The sequence below is a fragment of the Poecile atricapillus genome, chromosome 14 (genome assembly GCF_030490865.1).
Source record: "Poecile atricapillus isolate bPoeAtr1 chromosome 14, bPoeAtr1.hap1, whole genome shotgun sequence".
In the NCBI taxonomy this organism is placed as follows: domain Eukaryota; kingdom Metazoa; phylum Chordata; class Aves; order Passeriformes; family Paridae; genus Poecile; species Poecile atricapillus.
The window spans coordinates 3270776-3293780 of record NC_081262.1 but is presented as its reverse complement, the minus strand read 5'-3'; the positions used below and the strand labels follow the sequence as shown (position 1 = coordinate 3293780).

The 23005-nt window shown below is 53.5% G+C and overlaps 1 protein-coding gene across 3 annotated transcripts; it reads left to right on the top strand.

Moving 5' to 3' along the window:
• The first annotated feature begins 3079 nt into the window (after positions 1–3079).
• Positions 3080–22945, top strand: CDIP1 (cell death inducing p53 target 1). 3 transcript variants are annotated; one of them, XM_058849288.1, is made up of 6 exons: positions 3080–3191; positions 19628–19726; positions 20257–20355; positions 20771–20917; positions 21190–21454; positions 21696–22945. In XM_058849288.1, exons 3-6 carry the CDS (start codon positions 20271–20273, stop codon positions 21805–21807), a joined length of 609 nt encoding a protein of 202 aa, XP_058705271.1. In that variant the 5' UTR covers positions 3080–3191; positions 19628–19726; positions 20257–20270; the 3' UTR covers positions 21808–22945. The 3 variants fall into 3 exon arrangements, with proteins under 3 accessions (XP_058705271.1, XP_058705272.1, XP_058705273.1); XM_058849289.1 differs by lacking the exon at positions 3080–3191 and adding an exon at positions 3220–3725; XM_058849290.1 differs by lacking the exon at positions 3080–3191 and adding an exon at positions 18834–19029.
• The last annotated feature ends 60 nt before the right edge of the window (positions 22946–23005 follow it).

The window sequence follows — 23005 nt, the reverse complement described above, 5'->3', positions numbered from 1 at the left end:
CCATCTCGCCATCCCCTGACGTCCCCTCAGCCTCCTCGGAGCCAGCCACCATTGTTTGTCCCCAGCTCCGCCAGCATGGCATAGCAACAAAATCCTGAAACGCTGAGCTGTTTCTGAGTGGGGATGTGCCAAGTCTGGGCAATCCTGTACACAGCCTGGTTCAGGCACCAGCTGTGGCATGAGTGGCTCCTGAGCTGTGCCTGGAGACTGTCCTCACCTGGGTGTCCTCACAGCTTCCTGCAGCCTCATGCACTGCTCCTACAGCTGGGTCAGCACCTCCCTAACAAAACCCAGCCCCTGGGGAGGACATGTGCCTCTTGGTGAACCTGGGTGGCTGCAGAACCCAGGCAAGGCAGGAGGTGTGTTTATGGGAGCCCCAGAGAATGGCTAGTGAGAACTTCCTGAGAGATGCCCCAATGTGTTCCTGGTGAGTGGGATGTGGGGTTGCAGCCCCAGGCCTTTGGGCAGTACCTCCTGAGACCACAGGCAGTTGGGCACTTCCTACACCCTGCAGCTGCTTTATCTCACCCAGCACCTTCTCCAGACGGCAGCCACGTCCTCCAGGTCTCTGAGCTGGCTGAAAACAGACACCAAAACTTTGCTCTGGGCAGCACCAGCTCCTGCAGGCCCCCAGCAAAGCAACATCCCAAACCTGGGTGGACTTACAGTGGAGACCCCTTGGCACTGCTGGCAGGCCCTGGGCACAGCCAGCACTGGAGTGCCAGAGGACAGTGACCACATCCCCCCCATCCATGTCAGTGGCAGAGGGACAAGGGGGCTGCAGTGGCCTGGGGACTCAGATGGGCTGACTGTGGCCCTGATATTCGCCTTGCAAAGGTCTGGTGGCACAACCTGGCACAGTGGCCTGGCATGACAGAGGTGTCAGTGCCACGGAGCTGTCATGTGGCTGACAGGTCCCTATGGTCTCATGGTGCTCCAGGAGCCAGCCCAGCCTGCGTGGAGATCTGTGGGTCAGCACTGCAAGGCCTCTGGCTTCCCAGCCAGACCTTCTGAAACCAAACAGCCCCTGAGATTTTGGGGAGAGAGAAGAGCCCCAGCCATGCTGGAGCTAAGGGGCATTGCCAGCAAAGGAGCCTGGCACTTGAGAGCCTGCAGCACTTCACCAGCAGACACCTCACAGAGAGCTCTGGTACAGCTCCTGAGACACCTCCACTGTGATCAGGAGAAAAATCAGCCCTTCTGCCCTGCTCCAGGAGGGGAGAGCCTGGGCAGCCAGCCCCTGGGATGGGGCAGGAGACTCCAAACCTTGTCAGCATCCCCAGTGTCATCACATTCCCAGCCCAGGATATCAAAATTTTAGAGGGTAAAATCCTCCTGGCACTGCAGGAGGGACAAAAGCAGTGGAGGTGGCCAGGACACTGGGATACCAGGGATGGGTGGCTGCTCCTGTGGCTGGGAGGGAGATGTGGACCCAGGCAGGTCACTGCAGCCAGAGCAGCCTTTAGGAGGCTTCAGTGCATTTTCCATAAGGATTTGTGAAAAATTGTCATCGCAGTCATCACATGCACCTGTGCCATTCATGCTGGTCTCTGGGGGGCCCAGCCTCTCTGCAAAGAGCTCTCCAGTAAATGACCCAGCTCTGCTGCATGCACCTCCTGGAAATTTGTTCCAGCTGGGAGCCCTCAGCAGTGGCTTTCAGGGAGCAGGTGGTGGTGATCATCTCCTGCAGTATGTCTGTGACCTGGGGAACATGGGTTTGACTGCTGGTATTGGGTCCCACAGGCAGGGGGACGTGGAAAGAAGGGAAGCTAAGAAGTGTGTGGAGAAGACCAGGGCTTGGGGATGTTTCTCTGCGACCCACAGCATCAGCCACATCTGGCCAGCCCATAGTGGTGCCCATGGAGTTCCCCCAAACTGAAATGAAAGATGACCAAAGAGGACAAACGTCCTAGCTTCAGCTTCATCACACTGGCAAAATGCTGCTGCCTTTTCCCTTCGCTCTGTGGTTGTGCTCAAAGCCAAGGTCAGAACATGTGAGGTGAGACTGGCCTGTGACCGCCAGGTCTCACAAGGCATGAAGTGCCAAAATTGCTACAGACCAGCCCCATGCTGCCTGTGGAGAGGACAGGAGGGCACAAGGCTGCCACAAGACATTCTTGTGCTGCAAGGTGCAAGCAAGGCAGGTATTTCAAAAGGCCCGTACAGCATTTCCCACTTAGAGACTAAACTTGAACTTGGTGCTGTGGCAGTGTCTCCCACTAGACTGAGCCTTGATGTGGGGACAGCCTGCCTGTCCCACTGTCACCTGCACTCACTGTGACACAGGGAAGAGAGAAGAGGAGCCTGCAAGGCATACGGCTGTTCCTGCCTGGGGGGTGGGAGCTGTGTGCTCGAGCCCAGAGTGACCCCAGGCAGAGCTGCCAGGGCAGGATGTGACCCAGAACACCTAAATCTCAGGGCAAGTATCTCTGGAGCCCTAGGGGCAGGTGAGAAGTGACTGAAACCACCTGTGGCTGTGTTAGAATACTGCTCTTTTAATTAGTCCCTGCAGTGCAGCTAAGACCACTGGAGCCAGAGAAGTGCCTTCGTGGTTCCACAGGCTCCCAGGTGTGGGGGCAGCCAGAATGAATCCATGGCATGGGAATGTCACTGTGTGGGGCAGGACATCGGCCAGAGCAGGGCATCATGTGCGGTGTGAGCTGGGACACCTGGTAGGGAAGGCACCATGTACAGGACAGGGAAGAGACAGCTCCAGGGAGACCTCAGAGCTCCTTCCAGTACCTAAAAGGGCTCCTAAAGAGCTGGAGAGGGACTTTGGGCAAGGGCATGGAGTGACAGAACAAGGGGGAATTAAGATTAGATATATGAAAGAAACTCGTCCCTTGGAGGGTGGGCAGGCCCTGGCACAGGGTGCCCAGAGAAGCTGTGGCTGCCCCTGGATCCCTGGAAGTGTCCAAGGCCAGGCTGGATGGGGCTTGGAGCAACCTGGTCTGGTGGAAGGTGTCCCTGCCCACGGCAGAGGGTGGGACGGGATGATTTTTAAGATCCCTTCCAGCCCAAACCGTGCCGTGATTCCCTGAGCCCCTGACTGCCCAGCGCGGCGGGAGCAGGCCCGGCCCGGCCCCCGGCTGGCCCAGCGCGGCCCAGGCCCGCCCCGCCGCGGCACCGCCCGCCCAGTCCGGCCCGCCCCGCCCGCCGCCGCCAGGTGCCGGAGCTGCCGCCGGGAGCCGGTAGGTGCCTGTGGCCGGTGGGGATCGGCTGCGGGACCGGGGGGCTGCGGGACCGGGGGACGCGGCGGGAAGGCGGCCGGGCCCCCTCAGCCCCGGACAGGCCGCGGCGGCCTCCCGGCAGCGGGGCCGGCTGGACATACCGGAGGGGGACACCGAGCACCGGAGGGAGACACCGAGCACCGGCGGTGACACCGAGCACCGCGGGGGACACCAAGAGTGGGGAAACGCTGAGAACCGGAGGGGGGATACCGAGCACGGGTGGACACTCGGCACTGGGGGGACACTGAGCGCAGACGGGGACACAGGCAGGAGAAGCCCAGCACTACGCTCTTGGGAAGAAAAGGGATGGAAATGAAGCCCTGGTTAACTCTGGGAGGAGGAGGCAGGCCGAGGGAAGGGCTCGGTGCTCAGCCGCGGCTGCTGCGTTTGCTGAGGAGCCGGGGAGGTGCGGCTGGATGGGGACGAGGGCCGGGAGAGCAGCGGGAGGCAGCCCTGGCCTCGGACGGGCCTTTGACGCTGACAGAGTGTCGCAGGGTACTGCTAAAATCTTAAAAAGCTTCAGCTCTGCGCCCTCAGCAGTGCCGGGAAGGGGTGGGACGGGAGGGCTGGGTTGAAATTTAATCGTGTGGGTAGCGAGGTCGCGTACTTGGGAAAAGACTTGCCGGTGTAAGGCGAGCGCTGCTGCCCGGCCGAGGTCATGAGCTGGCGGGGGCTGCAGGGAGGGCACGGCTGAGAGGGGAGCAAATGTGATCCCGACAGATCCCAGGGAAACAGGCCTAGGAACGAATGCGTGTGTATCCTCTCCTGCTCGGGAGAGATGAGCTTGCCCAGTGATCAGGGATGATGAGCCCATTTTAGAGGAGCCGAAAGAAGCTGAGATGTCTTGAAAAGCTGGGAGAGAAATGATGATGGTGAGGATGATATTGGCACATTGGCAGTGTGAAATGAAGAGAGCTCCTTCAGTTAATATACAGCAACAAACACCAAGGAATAAACATTAGTGGGGAGTTGTGGGGTTTTTAACCATTAAAAAGGTGAGATCTGGGTTGTCCCTCCCAAGGGGACTGGAGAGGCAGAGGGTAGCAGTTCTAAGGCAGCGTTTGGTTGCTTTAGGAAAAGCATAGGGGGTGGTGATTGCTGCTAAACAGAGGAATGAGGTTGGGGAGAGCTCCAGAGCTGAGTAGAGGAGTGGGAACATGCAGGCTGGGGTGGACACTGCCATGCCAGTGTCCTCTGGATCCTCCACATGAGCCATGCTCAAGGTTAAATTTCTCCAGGTCTTTGCAAGCATAGGTTTGTGCCCCTTGGCCCGAGGAAAAGCTGCTCTGAGGTGGTCTCCTTGCACCAGTGAGAACTGGGGAGGGGTCTGGTGGTTGTCACATTCTAGGCTGAGCCTAAATTGTCAGGTGGTAGAGATGAGGTCAGGCACCATGATTTTAAGTAGAAATGTTTTAAATTATAATTCTAGTGGGTTTGGGCTGTATGTAGAACTCTGAGAAACTTTGGGAATATGCACAAGGGCCTCCTGCTTGTTCCCTTCACCCAAAGTACTGAAAATGGAGCTTTAATTTCAGCAGGGGCCCTGCTGATTTCAGAGTGTGACCAGAGTAGGCAGCAGGGAAAATTACAGTGAGTATTACATAGACATGGCGTGGTATATAACCACAGTATGTCATTAATTCATGTTCAAGAGCTAAACAAACCCCTGTGGAAAGCACAGGCTGAAAACTTCCCTCTCCCAAAGGCTTCTCTGCCTCAATGCTTTGGTGACATCCCAGTGCCCCAGGAAATCCCCGGAAGTGTTTAGCAATGTTCCTGCTCTGTTCTCCTTAGGTGTTACGTGAGGAGCTAATTCTGGCTTGGAGGTAGTCAGGCAGTGACTTCATGGCTGTAACGAGGGCAGGGGGATGGAGCTGTGTCCCCAAATGTCCCCAAGCAATGCCCCAAACGTGGTCAGTCCTGTCCAGCTGCTCTTACAGGGGTGGTGGAGCTGCACTCAGGGCTGACTCACGGTAGGGCTGGGAATGTGTGTGTTCCTACCGAGTAGCAGAACATCCTGCCACAGGTGTGGCAGGGACAGGTAACAGTGAGGGAGCTTCTCTGATTTCAGAACCTTTCCTAATAAGACCAAAGACCATGCTGAGCTTCTTGTGTTCCCTCAACAGGTCTTGCATCTCAGGTTTGGTTCTGAAACTCACTTCTTCGTGTTCCTGTTCAGCTCTGTCTCAGCTGCGGTTACAAAGAGGTGCAAATATCTCCCTCAGCACCTGGTGTTGGTTTATGTTTTTGAAGGTCGCTTCCAAATGGACTCTTTCTGTGCCTGGGAAGCCACAATGGGCACTGCTTTCCTTCTGGATGAAGCACAGGTGGCAAACATGTCCTGGGAGCACAGCTAAGGCCCTCCTGTAGCTGAGGGGTGTTCAGGCAGGGGCCAGACTGAAGCCTGTCCACAGCATCTCTGTGTTTTGGGTGGAGTTTGGGTCCTTGTCCACGGTGTTGGCACCTGCAGAAGTGTTGCTGTTGCCAGTCTTACTCACTAACACAGCCAAAGAAGGGATGAAAGTAATTTTATTATGTAAAAGAATATATTTTTTCCCTTTCAAATGTGAATTTTGCAGATAAGTGCATGTGTTTAAAGGATGTTGTTGATTTTCCAGTGTGAGGCTGAGTGGTTTTGGAAGGAAATACACATACTTGTTAGTATCAAGATCCAAGACTTGTTTTCTGCTTGTGGGTAAAGAGAAGTATGAATTTCAGTGAATTTCAGTATGTCTGTTTGTGGTACGTGGTAAAGCTCTACATTTCATTTCTTATGATTGCTTTAATCCAGAGAGGATATCCTGGCTTGAAAGAAACTAGATTTTTTTAAATAGTGGGTTTTGGTGGGTCTGCAGTGGGGCTGGTGCTTCACTCCTGCTACTATTAGCAGGGCTCTTTACCATGTGACAGTTTTCCTGTACCTTTCCAGGAAAGGCTGCTGGCTGCCAGGTGAGCCAGAGAGGCAATAAATAGCATTTCCATAATATGGAGAGTAAAATAATGACAAAGGCAGCAGGACTGAATATATCTGAGCTTCTAGACAGGTGTGCCAGCTTCTCAGAAGGTGTTCTCCCAGAGTGGGCTGTGCAAAGCTGCTGAACACGGTGGGCAGGAGAGTTGGGAAACAGAAAATAGATGCTGATATGCCTGGTGGCTCTTAGCAGCAGTCAGTGATGGCTTAAAAGGACTTAATTGTGCACTACTCTTCCCTTTTCCCTGATACAAGAACAGTAATGGTTTGTAGTGGGAACTTGAATAGTTCTGCAGGACAGTGGAGGTTTTTGGTTGGTTTTGCTTCCAGGATCTGATTTTGCAGCTCTTATGCAGGCAAAGGACTCTGGCCTGGAGCCAGTCAACTCTCCTGAAGGTTTCAGAGCAAGGCACCTGAGCACACAAGTGTGCAAACACAGAGGTCTGTGTACACTTTTTCCTTCAAAAAACAGGATGAGCAACTTCTTGCTGTTTTCCTGCTGTTCCCAAACAGCACTGGGTATCCATCTCACAGCTGGAGAGAAGCAGTGCCACTTTCATGAGCAGTGTCAGATCTTTGCATGCTCTGCATAGGACCTGTCTCCTCCTCTGATCAAAGGGAGTGCAATTGGAGCAGCTGCCATAGGAAACCACGATCCATTTTCTCACCAGAATAAAGTCTCTGAGGCAGGGGCAGCTCAGATTTTATTTCCGGCGTGAAACGCTCAGGGAGACTCTTGGTTGCTGTTAGAGTCTTGCTTTGAGCCCATTTGTTCTGAGCTGCCTTGTGGCTGCACTCTTAAATTTGTGTATTTGTGGTTGTGAGAAACAGCTGTTTGAGAGCAGCCCTGTTCTGGTCATCGATCTGGGTGGAGGATGGAGGCAGGAGTAAAGTGCTTCATGCTGCACATCTCCACATGAGGCACTTCAGTGCAGCTGCCTTTAATCTGGGCTCTCTTAGCAGGCCTGCAATTAGGGTAAGAAAATAAAATAAATAGCCCCAAAAGGTGGCAATGTGATTAACATCTTAGGAACTGTGCAGAGCAGCTGCTGGCAGTGCGTGTTTGACTTTGTACCACTTGGCACGATGGAACCTGAGATCATCAGAGAATGAAGAGCTGAGCTGGGGCTTTCTGTGCAAATTAAGTAATATATTTAATTGTTACTGTGATTAGTATGGTTACTGTGCATTAGTAATAGTTCTTCCCTTTGCCTCCTTTATACATAGGAAAATGGAATATTACCCAGTTCTCCTATAGATTTTAGGGTTAAGCATTTGTGCTGAGATGGGGGTCCCACTGCCCCAAATGCCCTGTGTATGTTCCTGAACCTTCTTTAACAGCCAGTCTCTGCATTTAGAAGGAAAATCTTCCCTACCTTGCCCTGACAGCCTGGTTCCCTATTAACAGTTTTGGAAAAAGTATTCTACTTTAAGCTTACACATTTATTGTTCCATCCTGCATTCTATATGACAATCCTAAATTCCATCCATCACACCTTACTGTGATGCATGCACATCAGCCCATGCTGTAGCTGTGTTTCATCTTCATTTGCTCCTTGCATTGTGTGGTTGCAGAGAAGAGGGATTTTACTCACAATCTTAACCAGGAGAGCCTGTTTGTTTTGGGACAGTTTCCTTGAGCTGTCATTCTGGAGTTAGTCTCAAGGATGGGTCTGCATATGAAGGGCTTGTGATTTTCCCAGAGCTGGGAAGGGGTGAGCAGTTACACCTGAGCACAGGTGATCTGCCACAGTCTGGGCACAGCAGGCTTTGTCTTGACCCACTCTCCACAGGCAGCAGCTCTGAGGGGCTTCCCACTTCCTACCTTTGCAACTTTGATGTGACACTACCTCACAGGGCAAGATAAAATGAATTAAAAGGTGTTTTTCCAGATCTGTTTCAAAGCATAGCTGTTTGATTGAAAAGACAGATACCCCCCTTCCCTGATTTGTGAGGGATCATCAATGAAAGATAAGCCCCTTATTGCTCAGAAATCTCTTCCTCCCAAAGCCCCACAGCTGGAGAGCAGGTGTAATCTCTCAGATGATGGGTGAGTGAACAAGATTACTGTCCTGGGGAGAATTATTGTACAATTGATTTCATTTAGGTCACAGAACAAAGATTGTTATGTGGGAAGACTTTTGCTGGGGGCCAGACAGGCGCTGCTGAGGCTGGATGTGAGATGGGAGCACTTGGCTCTGGCTCATCTGTTCACAGAGTAATGGGAAGCCCATCCAAGTCATGTTTTACCTCGTGCCCTTCCACTGTGGGGAAGAGAAATGGCTCCTCAGCCTCTGCTGATAGCATCCCTGAGATGGACATGCTTTTCCAAAGGGAAAGCACTTGTCCAGCCTGTAAATCTTTGGGGTATTTGGATGCTAATGCTGCAAAGGAGCGAAAATCAGGGCACAAACTGGGAGTAGTTGCACTGGCAGCCCTGAGTGACCGAGGGGTGCTGTAGCCAGGGGCTGGTGCTGGGAAGCACCAGCAGCTTTTCCTGGTACAACAATTTGCTTCCCACGAGCAGAGGGAGGGTCAGCTGCATTTTATGGCAGTACCATTTGTTTGCAGAGCTTTTGAAAATAAAGATTGACTAATATGTTCTGGATTAACTTGTTCATATCTCCAAGACCCAGAACAGCTGCTGTCCCATGTTTTTTTCTCCTTCCCTTTTGGGTTGGTTTGTTGTGGGTTGTTTCTTTTTTTTCCAAGTGGCCATGACTCAGCCCTTCCCTGCTGCTCTCTGAGTTTCCTGGTTTCTGAATAGGCTATTCTTGGGACAGCAATTCCTGACAGATAGGAACAAGGGAAGTGTTGTGTTGTTTTCTTCTCTATTTTTTCTGTGGCCTGTGTAAATTCTCTGCTTCCCTCTGATTTTTGCCTTTTTCCCACATTACTGAATTGTCCTAAATTGTTGGATGTCATCTGGGGCATGTTTTTGCCCTTGTAGCAAAGGAGCCCTCTCAGACATGATCCAGACTTGCACAGCAGCAGCTTTTCTTTCCCAGCAGGATGGTGGTGACAATCCCAAGCAGGGAGGGTTAGACTGCTACAGCTCTGTCTATTGTAAAGCTTAAATGTGCCTTGTTGCAGCCCCTCTGGCTCCAAGGAGCTGTGCTTGGCTCTCCAGTGATCTCCTGGGCAAGGGGTAGGTGCATCCAGGTGAGGACCAGCACGTGGTGCCACGTCCATGGAGGATCAGGTGGCTCAGCCTGGCTGTGGGTACACACTGCCTTTGTGTGTACTGTCACAAGTAGAGGGAAGATACCACCTAGAATTCAAAAACAATGAAAAAAAACCCTTTCTGATGGCTTATTTATTGCCCCCTGCAGATGGCAGAGGCTGGGAAGCTGGAGGATGCTCTCTCTGAAATACTTCATGGTGCAGTTACCCAGCCTTTTCAAACAAAAAGCTTTTGGATTTGTTCTGGGGTTTATTTCTCTGTAGTGTGGGCTGGGGAAAGTCACCTGCTGTGGCAGGGAGCACCTTCAGGCCAGGTGTGCTGGCTGCTGCTCTTGATTTGCAGTTGGAAGTGAATGAGTTGTCTAATACTAAACAACCTTTGCTGGGTTTTATTTTTATTAAGAGCCCAGCTCTTTCTGTCAAGACACAGTTGTATGTGAGGGGGAAATAGCCTAAACTGTTGTATATTTTGCCTTGAAAATACAGTTGGCTTTTTGAAAAACCAGAGGGACTCTATGTTTTCTCAAAGCCTGTAGTTACCAAGAGAAATTTCTCAAACTAGAGGGCTCAAAACACAGGGGCAGTGTTCTTCCTTAGCATCCCTCCACGTTTTTGGATATGCTGTATTGTTGTTAAGCCAACCAAGAGAAAAGCTGCTCTGTGTGAGGAGGCTTTGAGAACATTCACTGCCAGATTAAATTAGCCTTTCTGAGAATAAATTAGTCGTTGTGATGCAGGCAGCCCCACTCTCCACAGCTGTAAAATCTGCGCGTGCTGGTACCCGCAGCAGATAAATGATGTGTTCAGGGCCGTGCTGTTAACAGCAGATTAGATTTCTGGCTGGGGATGAATGAAAAGCAGCCTGTTAGATTTTATTGATTATTTCTCCAAATGAGAAGCAGGGTACCCTTTTAAAGGAGGAGAAGGAAACCATGGGATTCAGTGCAGCTCCATTTTGGGAGGAAATCATAGACTAGAGCCAAAGCTGTACCCCTGCTGCAGTGACTCCAACCTGGGATGCTTTTGAGGTCCTCAGGGGTCCCAGGCACCCAGCTCATGGCAGAAGTGGAGCTGGATCCCTGTGTTGGAGGGAGGATAAAGCCTGGAATTTGGAGTAGACGAGGGGATGGGATTTGCTGCTGCCCACTCTTCTGGGCTTGTGTTTTTAGCTGAGCACTGGATAAAAAGCTGCTGCTGGCGTGTGCATGCTGCCCCTTTCTTAGAGGCGTATTTGGTTTGTCTCCTAATTAACTTAATGCCTTTATTCTGCTTTGTGCTATATCGGGAAGTGCTCACAGGAGGCTGGGCCTGTGCTGAACCCTCAGCTTGTCCTTCCCACCTGCGCTGCTGGGACCACTCAGCTCCTCCAAAACCTTCACGTAGTCTCCTTTCCACCCGTGTTAAATATCAGCTCTTTCCCTGGGCTTGTCGCAGGTCTTCCACAGAGATGTCTTTGGAGCATATTTGTGTTTTGAGAATGGAGGATTCCCCCAGAGTTCGTGGCTGCCACAGGGGGTGTTAATTTAGCCTTTCAGACTCTCCTTGCCATGATTCAGGATGGTTTAGCGTGGTGGGAGCTCACTTTGGAGCTGCCTGCTGGGCTGCTCTGATGGGAGAGAAAACAGTTCCCAGCCGGTTTAGTGTCGTAACTGTGGCAGCTGCTCCATCTTCCTCAGGCTCAGGAGAGGATTTGAGCAGCTGAGCTATTTACCTGCCCTGAGGGCATCCTGCTATTATGGGCTTGAATCTTCCCTGTCCCATCCTCTGCTGTGGGAGCAGTGACCCGGCCTCGAGACTGTTCCAAACCCTCTGCCCAGCGATGCTTTTCGTGGAGCAGCAAAGCAGTGAGGTGTTGTGACAGAGGAAGAGTTTGGAAGAGCCCAGAGCAGGGACCTGGGGAGGGTGTTCTGTGTGTTAGGGCTGCTTGGAGTCCAGCTCTGTCCTAGGTTTTTTGTAGGAGCTTTGGGGAAAGGGTTGTGAAGGAGTTGGCAGGAGCTGGTGCTGCAAATTGAAACCACAGTCATAGCTGGAGTGAAAATGACTTTACTGGACCTGGAAGTCAATGTGGACTAGCCAGGTCTGGTGGGAAGTGGAGGAAGAATTGGGGATGGCAGGAGCTGTGTGTAACTCAGGGGTGCCCAGCAATGGGCACACTCAGTGGCTGTTGATTAATCCAAGGGTTTTCCCCTCTGGGACATCATCACCTGTCTTTGTGCAGCCCAAACGAGTTGGGTGTGGGAGCAGGGCACTGCCAGCTACCCACCTCCTGTCCAAATGCCGTGGGACAATCCAGCCCTACACTGGTGGCACTGGGCAACTCCAAGAGAGATCCCAGTCTGGAACTGGGAAACTCTGTGGAAGCAAGAATGTGACTGTGATAACACAAATGGCCTCAGCATGGAAAAGTTCCTCCAGTGCACATCTTGGGATGAGTGTGGGTCCTCCTTGTTGCCAGTAGAACTCAGGAGAGATCTCAGACCTTACACACAAGATCCTGCTGAACCCCAAACCCCATTCCTTTGCAAAGAGTGAGCCTTGGCTTTACATAAAATTGAGTGACACAGAGCACTTTGCACTAGTCCTCAAAAAAAAGTGCAAGGTGACATTGTACCAGTTAAATCTGAGTGTCAGCAGCTTCTCTGGCGCCGAGGCAGGGGGATCTGTGAGCATGGGAAATGCTAATGCTGGAGACTGGAGCCAGTCCTACAGCGAGCTGGTGCTCTCCTCGGGTAAGCAAACATCAGTGCCGTGGCATATGTTTTGTACAGCACTTGAAAATGGATCTGGAATCACCAGCAATGTATTCAGAATTATTTCATTGTGTTGCAAAATCTGCAAGGGAATTCTGAATACGCTCTTGGGCTCTGATTAATTCTGAAATGCAAAAGTGCTGATCATCTCTGATTCTAATTTCCTCCTCCCTTGGAGCTCACTGTGTCATTTAATGGACGTCACACACGTACTCAGTTTGATTCAGCAATGATGTAGCTGTGTTATTTGACTTTCTCTCAAAAAAATCTATAGAAGGAGGGAGAAATGAGAGTGCTTAAATAAATAAAATAATTTTAATTTGGTGTTAGAAAGGGAATCTATAAAACCCTGGGTTTTGCTGTGAGACATAGTGGGTACTCATTCTGTATCCACCTTCTCTGTGCTGATGTCTCCCGAATGGGAGGCAGCAGATGCTGACAGCAGGAGATTCTTTTTTGTGTAGCTAACTGAAGAGCAGTACTTGGTGACTGGGAATGACCTGGGGTGCTCCATGGAGAACCTCCAGGCTGCCCAGTCTCCAAAACCATGAGTGCTGGGAGTGGGAGGGACTGACAGTTCTGCCTTCGATCCCTTCCTAGCTCATCCTTAAGCCTCTGTTCTGGGCTGCTATCAGAGGTGAGCTCAGATCTGTGACTGTGCTTAAGAGCTGTGGAGCTTCTCCCGACCTCCTGAAGCTTCTGCTTGTTGTTAAGCTTCTTGAGCTGAGGTATTTTTGTTTGCTTGTTTAAATGAACAGCTATTCTTATAGCACAGTTGTGTTTGACGCTACGTTAAAACACAGTGTTGGTGTAGATGTTGGGTTTAATTGCTTGAGATTCTGGCAGGTTGTGTTATCACCATTATTAACAGATATCAAAGGGATGATGTAATGCAGGATGTATCCTCTCAGGGGGAAAATTAAGTAGATACAGAAGTCTGGAGGCAACAGCTGCTGCTATCACTGGATGCTTTCCCATGGATGTTATCAAGTGTTAGCTTGGATTCTTTGTGAACTGCAGTGAAAGTCTCATGGAAAAGCTTTCTGCTTTTGGGATTTGGCTTGCAGCACCTTCCTCTTCTCATCTCTCTGGAGCACATTGGTAGGGTGCAGAGGAGCTCAGCTTTAACGTTATTTTAATCACATCCATGAGCACACCTGGTGTTTTGCAGCCTGTCTTGTGTGCAGCCAGGACATCTGCTGGAAGGGTATGAACAGTGAGCACCTCCTGAGGGGGAGAGTGGGTTTTCCAGGGCCAGTGGCAGCCTGTGGGGCAGCCTGACTGCAGTGTGCTCCTTGCTTACTCCCTGTTCAGAAAACTGGCTTTTGGGGGCCAAAGTCAATTGCCCTGGTGGTGCAGAGTGCTCTGTGTACACCTCAACTTTCCCCAGTGTCCTGACACATGGAGGGGCTGGGATCCAGTTTTGAAGTGTGGGGTTGTGACCTCTCCTCCCTTGCAGCCCCTCCTGGATGTCACCGTGAGCTCTGCCAGCACCTGATGCTTCCCACAGCCACATCTTGGGTGCTAACAGCAGAGAGAACGAGCTACCCCAGTTTGTTCTTTTCATTTTGGCTGGTTTTTCTTTAAATATTCAGGTTAAGCAGGTCCTGGCAAGGCTGTTTCTGCAGCCCCAGTGTGAAGAGCCAGGAGCGGTTGGTCAGCCCATCTGGAGGCGAATAGCACTGGAGAGAATCCCAGAGGCAGCAGCAGGTCCTGCAGGAGCTCCTCCCGCACGTAACCCTTTGTGGGTGTTGCAGATAAAGCCTCCTTAAGCAGGGTGGATTTTGTGTCTGGTTTTCCTGATATCCATGCAGAGGAGCTGCTGGAAGTGGTAATTTGAATCTCTGGCCAAGGACAGCTGAGCCGGGGCTGCGCTGTGGAGATTATCTGATTTTGCTTTGGATTTAATGCCCTGAGAAATCTTGCTTTGGATACAGCACCTGGCTGCCAGCGAGGATCCCACTCTGAGGTGATTTGTCTGCTGGGTGATGGTGGCACACAGGTCAAACGATATGTCCAAGGTCCCCAGGTAAATGACTGTGATGGGGAAGCTCCTCTGGAGATTCACATACTGGAGAGCAGAGCAGGGAGCTTTGGCTGTCTGACATACCTGGTTCAAATGATGGAAAAGCTCCTCCAGCATTCCTTTGTTTGAAAGGAGAGCTGCTGGCCTGCCTTGCCAGCTGAGCTCTCTCTGCCTGCACTGAAGGAACAGCCTGACCCTCCTGGAAGAAGCAGTTTTCTGCAGCTGAAATCTTAGTGCAGAAGTGTGGAAGAAATCTGCTGTTCTGGGAGCAGCCTGGCTGTTCCTGAACCGTAGGTTTGTGCTCCCTGGCAGTGACTTGAACTTGGAAAAGCACAGCTGAGTTGCTCAGAAAAAGAACAGACCTTTCCTTCAGTCCTTCACTTGGGTTTCCGTTTCCATCGGTGCCTTGCAGAGCGTTGCAGGCATGCGCCCTCTTGCTGCCTTGTCCAGGACCAGGATGAGGAGTTGAGGAGGTGCTGCCAAGGTTAACAGCGGGTAAAGGAGCGGGTACATGGTCAAGGATTGCCAGGACATCCTTCTCTCTGAGGGAGGCTGAAGCACTCTGTGCTGTTTATTCCTCCCCTCCTGGTTCCGGGGAGGTGGTGTGCAGGCTGGGGGCAGCAAATGCGCATGGGAAGAGGCAAAGCTGAGGGGGAGCTTCAGCTCGTTTGCAGGGAAAACATCTTTGTGTTGTTCTGCATAAAAACCAGGCAGAAATAACCACTGATACTGCTTGTTCAGCAGAGATTTATACTGTCTTTCCTTTGGAGGTAAGAGCTGTCCGGTGGGATTGCGCGTGGTGGGAGCTGAGCCACATCCCTGCAAACTGTGCAAGCGGGCATGCACATGGAGAGGGCAAAGCCCTGGGAGCCCTGGGCACAGCCTGGGCAGAAGGAAAAGCCCTGGGCACAGCCTGGGCAGAGGGCAAAGCCCTGGGAGCCCTGGGCACAGCCTGGGCAGAAGGCAAAGCCCTGGGAGCCCTGGGCACAGCCTGGGCAGAGGGAAAAGCCCTGGGAGCCCTGGGCACAGCCTGGGCAGAGGGCAGAACCCTGGGAGCTCTGGGCACAGCCTGGGCAGAAGGCAAAGCCCTGGGAGCCCTGGGCACAGCCTGGGCAGAGGGAAAAGCCCTGGGCACAGCCTGGGCAGAGGGCAGAACCCTGGGAGCTCTGGGCACAGCCTGGGCAGAAGGCAAAGCCCTGGGAGCCCTGGGCACAGCCTGGGCAGAGGGAAAAGCCCTGGGCACAGCCTGGGCAGAGGGCAGAACCCTGGGAGCTCTGGGCACAGCCTGGGCAGAGGGCAAAGCTCTGGGAGCTCTGGGCACAGGTGTAGCCCAGGGAACGTGCAGCTCCATGCTGGATTTGGAGGTGTTCAGAAATGCTGCTGTGGAGGAGGGCAGCTGGGATTGCCACAGTCAGGGTATGGCTGTGTCCCCCTCAGCACACCCTGCTCGGTTCTCCCTCCTTGCTGCCCCTAAAGCTCCTTTTGAAGAGTAACAGACTTCGGCTCAAATGAGATTTTACCAGCATCTGATTGGCCTTTGTGCCTTCCTAGTCTCAGTAGTTCCCAGTTTCTGGAGCACGTAAACTGGCACACAGGTATCTTTCCTGGAGCCAGGAAAACTGGGATGGTGTTGGCCACAGTGCTGTTCCTATTTCTAAAGGAAGGGTGCTGGGTTCAGTGAGGGCCCAGCGTCTTCAGGACTCTTGGCTTTTAAAACTGTGTTTCCAAAAGCCTGGAAGCTGGAATCTGCATCTCTTTGATGTGCAGTGAAGCTGAAAGTGCTCGTATATTTTCTCTTATTTATTCATTGAATTTTAGTGTGGGTTTTTTTTCATTTTTCAAATATCAGAAGGGTTTTTCTTATGGAGGAAGAGCTCCAAAAATGTGTAGCAGCAGCTTTTGAAGTGTCAACGTCACTGAACATGGTTGAGCATGAACAAATGCTGCTTGCTGTCTCGGTGGCTGGACACACTGCTCCCATGGAGGAAACAAAGCTGAATTGCTGTGCATCTCAGTTATAATTGCAGCAGGAGCAAGGACAGCACAGGCTGTTTCAGCCTGTGGGATGGATCTCAGTGGTGCTGTGAGGCTGACTCAGAGCTGCTGGGGCCAGCGCTGCACCATCAGGGCTCACACGTGAGTTGGACCTGCCAGCATCTGCTCTGCCCTTGCCAGGTTTGTCTCACCCGTGGAGATTTCATCCGGGAGGAAGCAGCTTGAAGCACAAACAGCTGCTGCTGGGGAAGAACGGCATTAGCAGACCAAATCTGAATTATCTGTGTCTGTCTTCTTCATGGCATCATCTATTTTATGGTGTTAGGACCTATCCCAGTGGCACGATATTCCCTGGTCTCACTGCACACCAGTTGTTTTTGATGAGTGGTGCCCACCTTACCTGTTTGGAAAGTGGGTGGGATGTGCAGACCTTTCCTCTTGCCATGTTTGAATCCCAAACTGTTTCTGCAGTGATGTAACAGAGAAATCCAACCAGCATGGGACACTGGACCCTGACACATCAGCTCCTCTCATCACTGCTGGAAGCTGCTTTGTATTAGTTTTGAACATGTCAGTAATGGGAACTAGGGGCTTTGGGGTATTGATCAATGCCCTCTGGACAAGGGCCTGGAGTGCCAGGACAAGGGGAAGTGGCTTCATCCTGCCAGAGAGCAGTGCTAGATTGGAAATTCGGAAGAAATTCTTCTCTGTGAGGGTGGGCAGACCGTGGCACAGGGTGCTCAGAGAAGCTGTGGCTGCCCCTGGATCCCTGGAAGTGTCCAAGGCCAGGCTGGACAGGGCTTGGAGCAGCCTGGGATAGTGAAAGGTGTCCCTGTCCATGGTAGGGTGTTGTAATGAGATGGGCTTTAAGGTCCTTTTAAACAAAACCATTCTAGAATTCTACAATCCCTCATTAACTGGATTGGGAGCTGCTGAGCACAGGAAGGAGGTGGATCAGAAAGGATTGTGTTTCCACAGGCAGGGCTGTGTGCTGCCCCACGGCACTTTGGCTGTGCTCGCTGTATGAGAAGCCTCAGACAAACCTCTTGAGGCTGAGTTACACCTCTGAGCTGAACAGGGCACCTCGAAACCTGTTGCCATCTTCCCACCTAAAAGCTGTCTGGAATGAGATCAGGGAGCACAGAGCCAGGGGAGGACACAGGACTGAGGCCACAGTCAGGATGGGTCACGCCCTTTCTGCTTGGAGGCTGTGATGGAGCTGTGCTGTCCTGGTTGTGTCTGTCACACTGCTGTGCCCCAGCAGCTTAATGGGAATCTTTTCTTATTCATTTTTCTTTAGCAAATATCAGTTCCCTGGGGGCAGGGGGGTCCTTTACCTGTCTTCTGTGCTTAACTGAAGCAGTGCTTGTGATGGTTCTGATTCCATAGTGTATTCATCCTCTGTAGTTAGTTTGCAAAGAAAACCACTGTTCTTCCAGTTGAGAAGAGTTCTTCTGCATTTGTAGCTGGAAATAGCATCTCCTCTCTCCATCCTTCTACTTTTTCTACTTCTACATCCTTCAACTCCTTTTGAGAGTCTTAGGATTTTGCAGTGTGTCCTTGCTCCAATGGACCTACACAAGACATTGGTGACTCCATCAGATCTTGAACTTAAACCTGGTAATTTTGGAATACTGCGGGGCTGTCAGTGCCAGGGTGCTGAGGGATGCTCCTGCCCAGTGCCAAGGGGAAGCCAAGTGCCCTCTGGTTTCCCACGGAGCTCTCTGTCAGAAATGGACTTGGTTTTGTGCTGCTCACATTAAGATGAAAGAAAGCACAGGAGAGAAACAGCTTCTAAGAGGCTTAAAAGCAACAGGCTTTCTTTTCCTCCTGGGAAGGGCACACAGCCAACATCTTGCTCTTTACAGATCTCTCTTAATAAGCAGAATATTGCATTAGGAGCAAGTGAGCCTGCCAAGTAGGAGCAGAAGTGCCCTGCATCCCACAGCTTCCTTCATCCCAGTGCCCATGTGGCTCTGGGACCCACGGCTGTCACCTCGTGGCTGCCGTTCCCTCGTGGGCAGGGTGGCAGCATTGATGGCTGGCTCACCCTGGGGCTGTTGCTTCATCTGCTGGGTGTTGGTGGAATGGCTGCTGGAGGACTCCTCCTCTCCTGCATTTTCTTGCCAGCTGCTTTGATGGGGGGAGTGAGGCTGGGGAGTGTTGAAAGATTATTATGGGAAAACAGCATCTGAGCAGGAATGGGAGGAGATCTATTGTGTTAGAAAAGCTGTGGGCACAATTGGCCTGTCAGGGCAAGGAAAGCTCCCTGGCAGGCTGGTGTCCCCAGGTAAGGACTCTGGGATGCTCTGGTTGGACTGGGATCATCCAGAACCCCTGCAGGCATAGGGACAGGAAGGACTGAGGCTCCTCGATGTGCAGCATTGGCTACTTTGAGAAGAATAAATCCTTGTTTTCTTCACATCTCCAGTGAGCTAAAAGGAGCACGGCCCAGTTTGTAGCTTTGTAGGTCACTGAAGGAGAAGGCAGGCTCTGCAGTGTGCCTGGAAATGCTCTGTGCCATGGCAACTCTGCTTCCCTGGGCTCTTAAGGAAGAAACTGGAGTGAGAAGCAGGAGGAAGATGACCCCCAGCTGCCCCAGTGTTACTCTTTGAAGCTGTGTGGCTGCAACACCACTTCAGACCTTGGGGGAAAAATTTCCTAGTCAGGAAATACGGACATCCTGGGGCAGACCCTGTGCCTGTCAGGAGTCTGCTCAGCTCCTGGGGGATCAGTGTGCTCCTCTGTGAGCAGCAACAGGTGATGGTGCTCCTCTAGGGATTGATTAAATTTCCTGATACCTTGCAGGAGGCTGCTTGGTGGCAGGGAGCAGGAACTGGGAAAAAAGGAGTAGAACAAAGCAAAGCCATGCAGGTGAGGGAGGGATGGGTCTTCCTGCCTTGCTGTCCAAGTCTTTGGCTCTGCTTGACCCAGCAGCTGCAGGTGGAGGTGGCTGAGCCCCACGGGCACCTCTGTGGGCACACCTGCAATGCAGGGCTGGGGCAGCACTGCTGCCTGGCCTGGTGCCTGTGCTGTGCTGGGGAGGTTGGCGTGCTCTGGGCTGGCTGCCCAGCACGTGGCACTGGTGCCAGCAGTGGGACAAGCAGGGTCATATTTGCTCCTGGCTTGCTGGGGTGAAGGATTGAGCTCCCAGTGCTGCTCCCCGGGCTCTGACAGCAATGTCACCCTGTCCCAAGCACTCAGTGACCAACCTCTCACTTGCATTTTCCAATTTAGTCACATCCCACCAGGATAACTGAACCAGGGGGAAATCAGGTTTCTTGGTATTATTGTACTCCCTTGGATCTCAGAGCGTGTCAGTGGGGCTTTGCCACGTGCCAAGCACACAGAGCCTCATGCCTGCCTTTGAGGGGGCACATGGGGAGGCTCCTGCCCAGGGAAGAGAAGGGTTTTTTGTGGCAGCTGTGGCTCCTCCATCTCTGTGACTCACTTGCTGTTTCCTTTTACACAGATCCAGTGGAAGAAGCCGCCTTCCAAACTGTGCTGCTCAGAGCAGTTGCTGCTCTCAGCTGTCAAGGCCTCTGAGCTGTTGCTGCAGGGAAGAGGACAGGTAAATTCTACCCCATGTAAAATAACAGCTCCAGCTGTTAAATATGGTCTTAACTCACTGGGTTTATTTAGAGATTTATTTAGAAATGCTCTGTGGGTTTGCACCCTCTGTCCTGGAGTTTGTGCTTCAGGCTCAGGGTGGGGGTCCTGCTGTCCCTCAGGGCAGACCATTGTGTCACTGAGGGTGGAGTGGGGGCTGTGGACAGCTCTTCCCCACCTTTGGTACCCCAACAATGCAGCCAAGGCTCTGCATGTTCCAGCCCAGCACTGCCCAGATGAGCTGCTGTGCACCAGGTGGGCTTTACAGGGAAGCCCCATGGAGCTGGCAGGAAGATTTTACACCTTGGAGTCAGAGCCTGTCCAGCTTTGGGACATTCATACCCCTGGTTCTGCCTGGGGGGAAGCTGAGGCTGCTGCATTGGTGACACCAGCCCTGGCCTCCTCCGTTGCCTGTCACCTCTGTCCCCAAGCACCATGCCAGCTCCATGTGCACCAAAGGCTGGTGTCACCTGAAGGCTTCTGTCCCTACAGGGCTGCCTGGAGCCATGTCCAACGATCCACCCCCACCCTACCCGGGGGGCCCCTCGGCACCGCTGATAGAAGAGAAGCACGGCCCACCCTCGGCACCAGGTACTGGGGGTGTCCCAGCTGCTCGGGGGGACATTGCCAAGCAGACAGGACCCAAGGAAGTGTGGTTTCCCTGGGACTGCCCTGGCTGTGGCCTGGTCTCACAGCACACTGGGGAGGGTGGTGCTATGCCTGGTTCCATCTGTCCCCATGGCACCCTTGGGGGGAGGTATGAGGGGTCCTAGGGGCAATGACAAAATGGGAAGCACTCCCAGCTCAAAGCTTGACACTGCTTCCTACTGTGGGGTGAATTTGGGTTTCTTGGGGCTCAGAGGATGCAGCTTAAGGGGGTGCTTGCTCCCCACCTCTTGCCACCTCTTGTCTCCCTTCCCTGTTGGGGTTGACACCCCACAGCCAGGACACCATCTTCCCCCTCCATCCTCCTGCCTCCTTGGCTGCTGACTGTGTTTCCTTTCAGAGGGTGTCACCCCCGTGGTGGGACAGCCCCAGGGGGTTCCCATCCCCCCTCCTGAGTTCGGACCCCCCCCATATGAGCCCCCCTCGCAGCCGGGGTTTGTGCCCCCCCACATGCCCACGGATGGCTCTGGGCCCTATGTGCCACCAGGTGAGTCCTGCAAGGGGTTGGGCATCAGCAGCAGCACGTGTTTCCTGGTGCCCTGGGGAGTGGGAGGGACACAAGGGGGGGTGGGGCTGCCATTTGGAGCTTGCAGCGAGGTTCACTGGGATGGGTTGGGGGGCACAGTGCCTGTAGCAGGGCTGGCCCCGAGTCTGTAATCCAAGGGTGGTGTTCCAGCAGGGTGGGGGCCTCCCCAATAAGGATCTGGCCTCTCCTGCCATGTATGAAGGTGCTCACTTGTTTGTGCTTCCCATTCACAGCAGGATACTACCCACCCCCAGGCCCTCACCCCCCCATGGGCTACTACCCTGCCCCAGGCCCCTACCCCTCTCCTGGTGGCCACACGGCCACAGTGCTCGTCCCACCGGGAGCTGCCACCACAGTCACAGTGCTGCAGGGAGAGATCTTCCAGGGTGCCCCGGTGCAGACCGTGTGTCCCCACTGCCAGCAAGCCATCACCACCAAGATCTCCTATGAGATTGGGCTCATGAGCTTCCTTCTTGGCTTCTTCTGCTGCTTTGTGGGGTAGGTGCTGCAAGTAGAGCTGGGGCCTCACGTTGCTCATCCTGGTCCTGGGTAGCCCCAGTGTTGGTGGCCTTGGCTGAGCTGTTGGGCGTGGTGGGGACCTTGGCACAGAGGTGGCACTGCAGCAGCAGAGGGGTTCCTGCGGTGACAGCCCCACTCACACCTCTTGCCTGTGGCCCAGAGTGAACCCAGGGCCAGGGGCTCCCCCAGCTCAGCATCTCTGCCTCTCCCTGTGCTCCAGGTGTGATCTCTGCTGCTGCCTGATCCCCTGCCTGTTCGATGACTTCAAGGACGTGACACACACGTGTCCCAACTGCAAGGCCTACATCTACACGTACAAGCGCATGTGCTAACGGCACCCGGGAGCCACTGGAGTGCCGCCGGCCCTGTCCCGCTGCCGTCCGTCTCCGCGTGTGCATCACCCCTCGCTTCCCCCGCCGGTGGTGTGTATGTGTTATCCCCGGCTCCCTCCCGCGCAGAGCTGCCACCACCTGCCCCCAGCTCTGCTCCTCACTTGGAATAGTTGGATTGGTGACACTGGTGCACAGGGGAGGTGGGCCCAGGTCTAGACGCTGTGTGGGGGCTGCCCTGCAGTGCACAGGAGTGGGAGGCAGCGCTCTGCACCCCACTATGCTTCAGGGTGTGAGCGAGGCCCTTCTCACCTGGAGCAACCCTGGGAAGAGCAGCAGCTGCTGGAGGTGCCCACCCCAGTCCCACAGTGCAGGGGGTGCCTGGCTGCAGGGATGTGCTGGGATGGGAGCCCAAGAGGGGACCCAGGCAGCCCACGGTGCCCTCAGGGGATGCAGCACAGCCTTTGTGGCACTTTCAGGAAGGGGCTCAGTGACAAGGAGACAGGGCAGTGCCACACACCAGGTTTCCGTGTGGTTCACAGCCTCCTCCAGCCCCGCGGCAAAGCCCCTTCCCGAGCGGAGGCAGAGCAGCAGCACTGCCCCCTTATCAGCACCTCCGTCCTGCCCGGCGGCCACTCCAGCTGCATGCGCCTCCTCCCGGCCCCGCCGCGGCTCTGGGGCGGGGACAGCCCCGAGCAGCCCTCGCCCCCCGGCAACCTGAGAGCCAAAACCGCACCCGGCATGTCCTGGCTGCCCGGCACGTAGAGTAGAGGAGTTTGTTCCCAGGCCGCAGCTCCGGAGCCGTCCTGGGCCCGGCAGGGTCTGTAGGGTTCTCCTTGCATGTGGTGTAGGGGGTTATTTTTAGCTTCTGTGGGGCAGAAGGAAGGGGCAAGCAGGCAGCGACAGGAGCTGCCAGCAGCACTCGCACAGCAGGGGCAAGAGGAGCTGGGAGCCAAGTTCAGCCTCTCAGGGCTGCTCCTCCCTCCCCTGCCCCTGCAGCTCCCAGAGCGAAGTTGGGGGGCGTCTCTCAGAACACAGGTCTGCAAACACAGCCTGGCCTGCACAGGCTGCTGCTGTTTGCTCAGGGGTGGAACTGTGGCACTAGTCAGTGTTTTTATGTAAATAAATAACAGACCCTGAACTCGTGTGCATCTTTTCTTCTCTCCTGCTCAAAATTCACAGCCTGTCTGCCTGTAGGGGC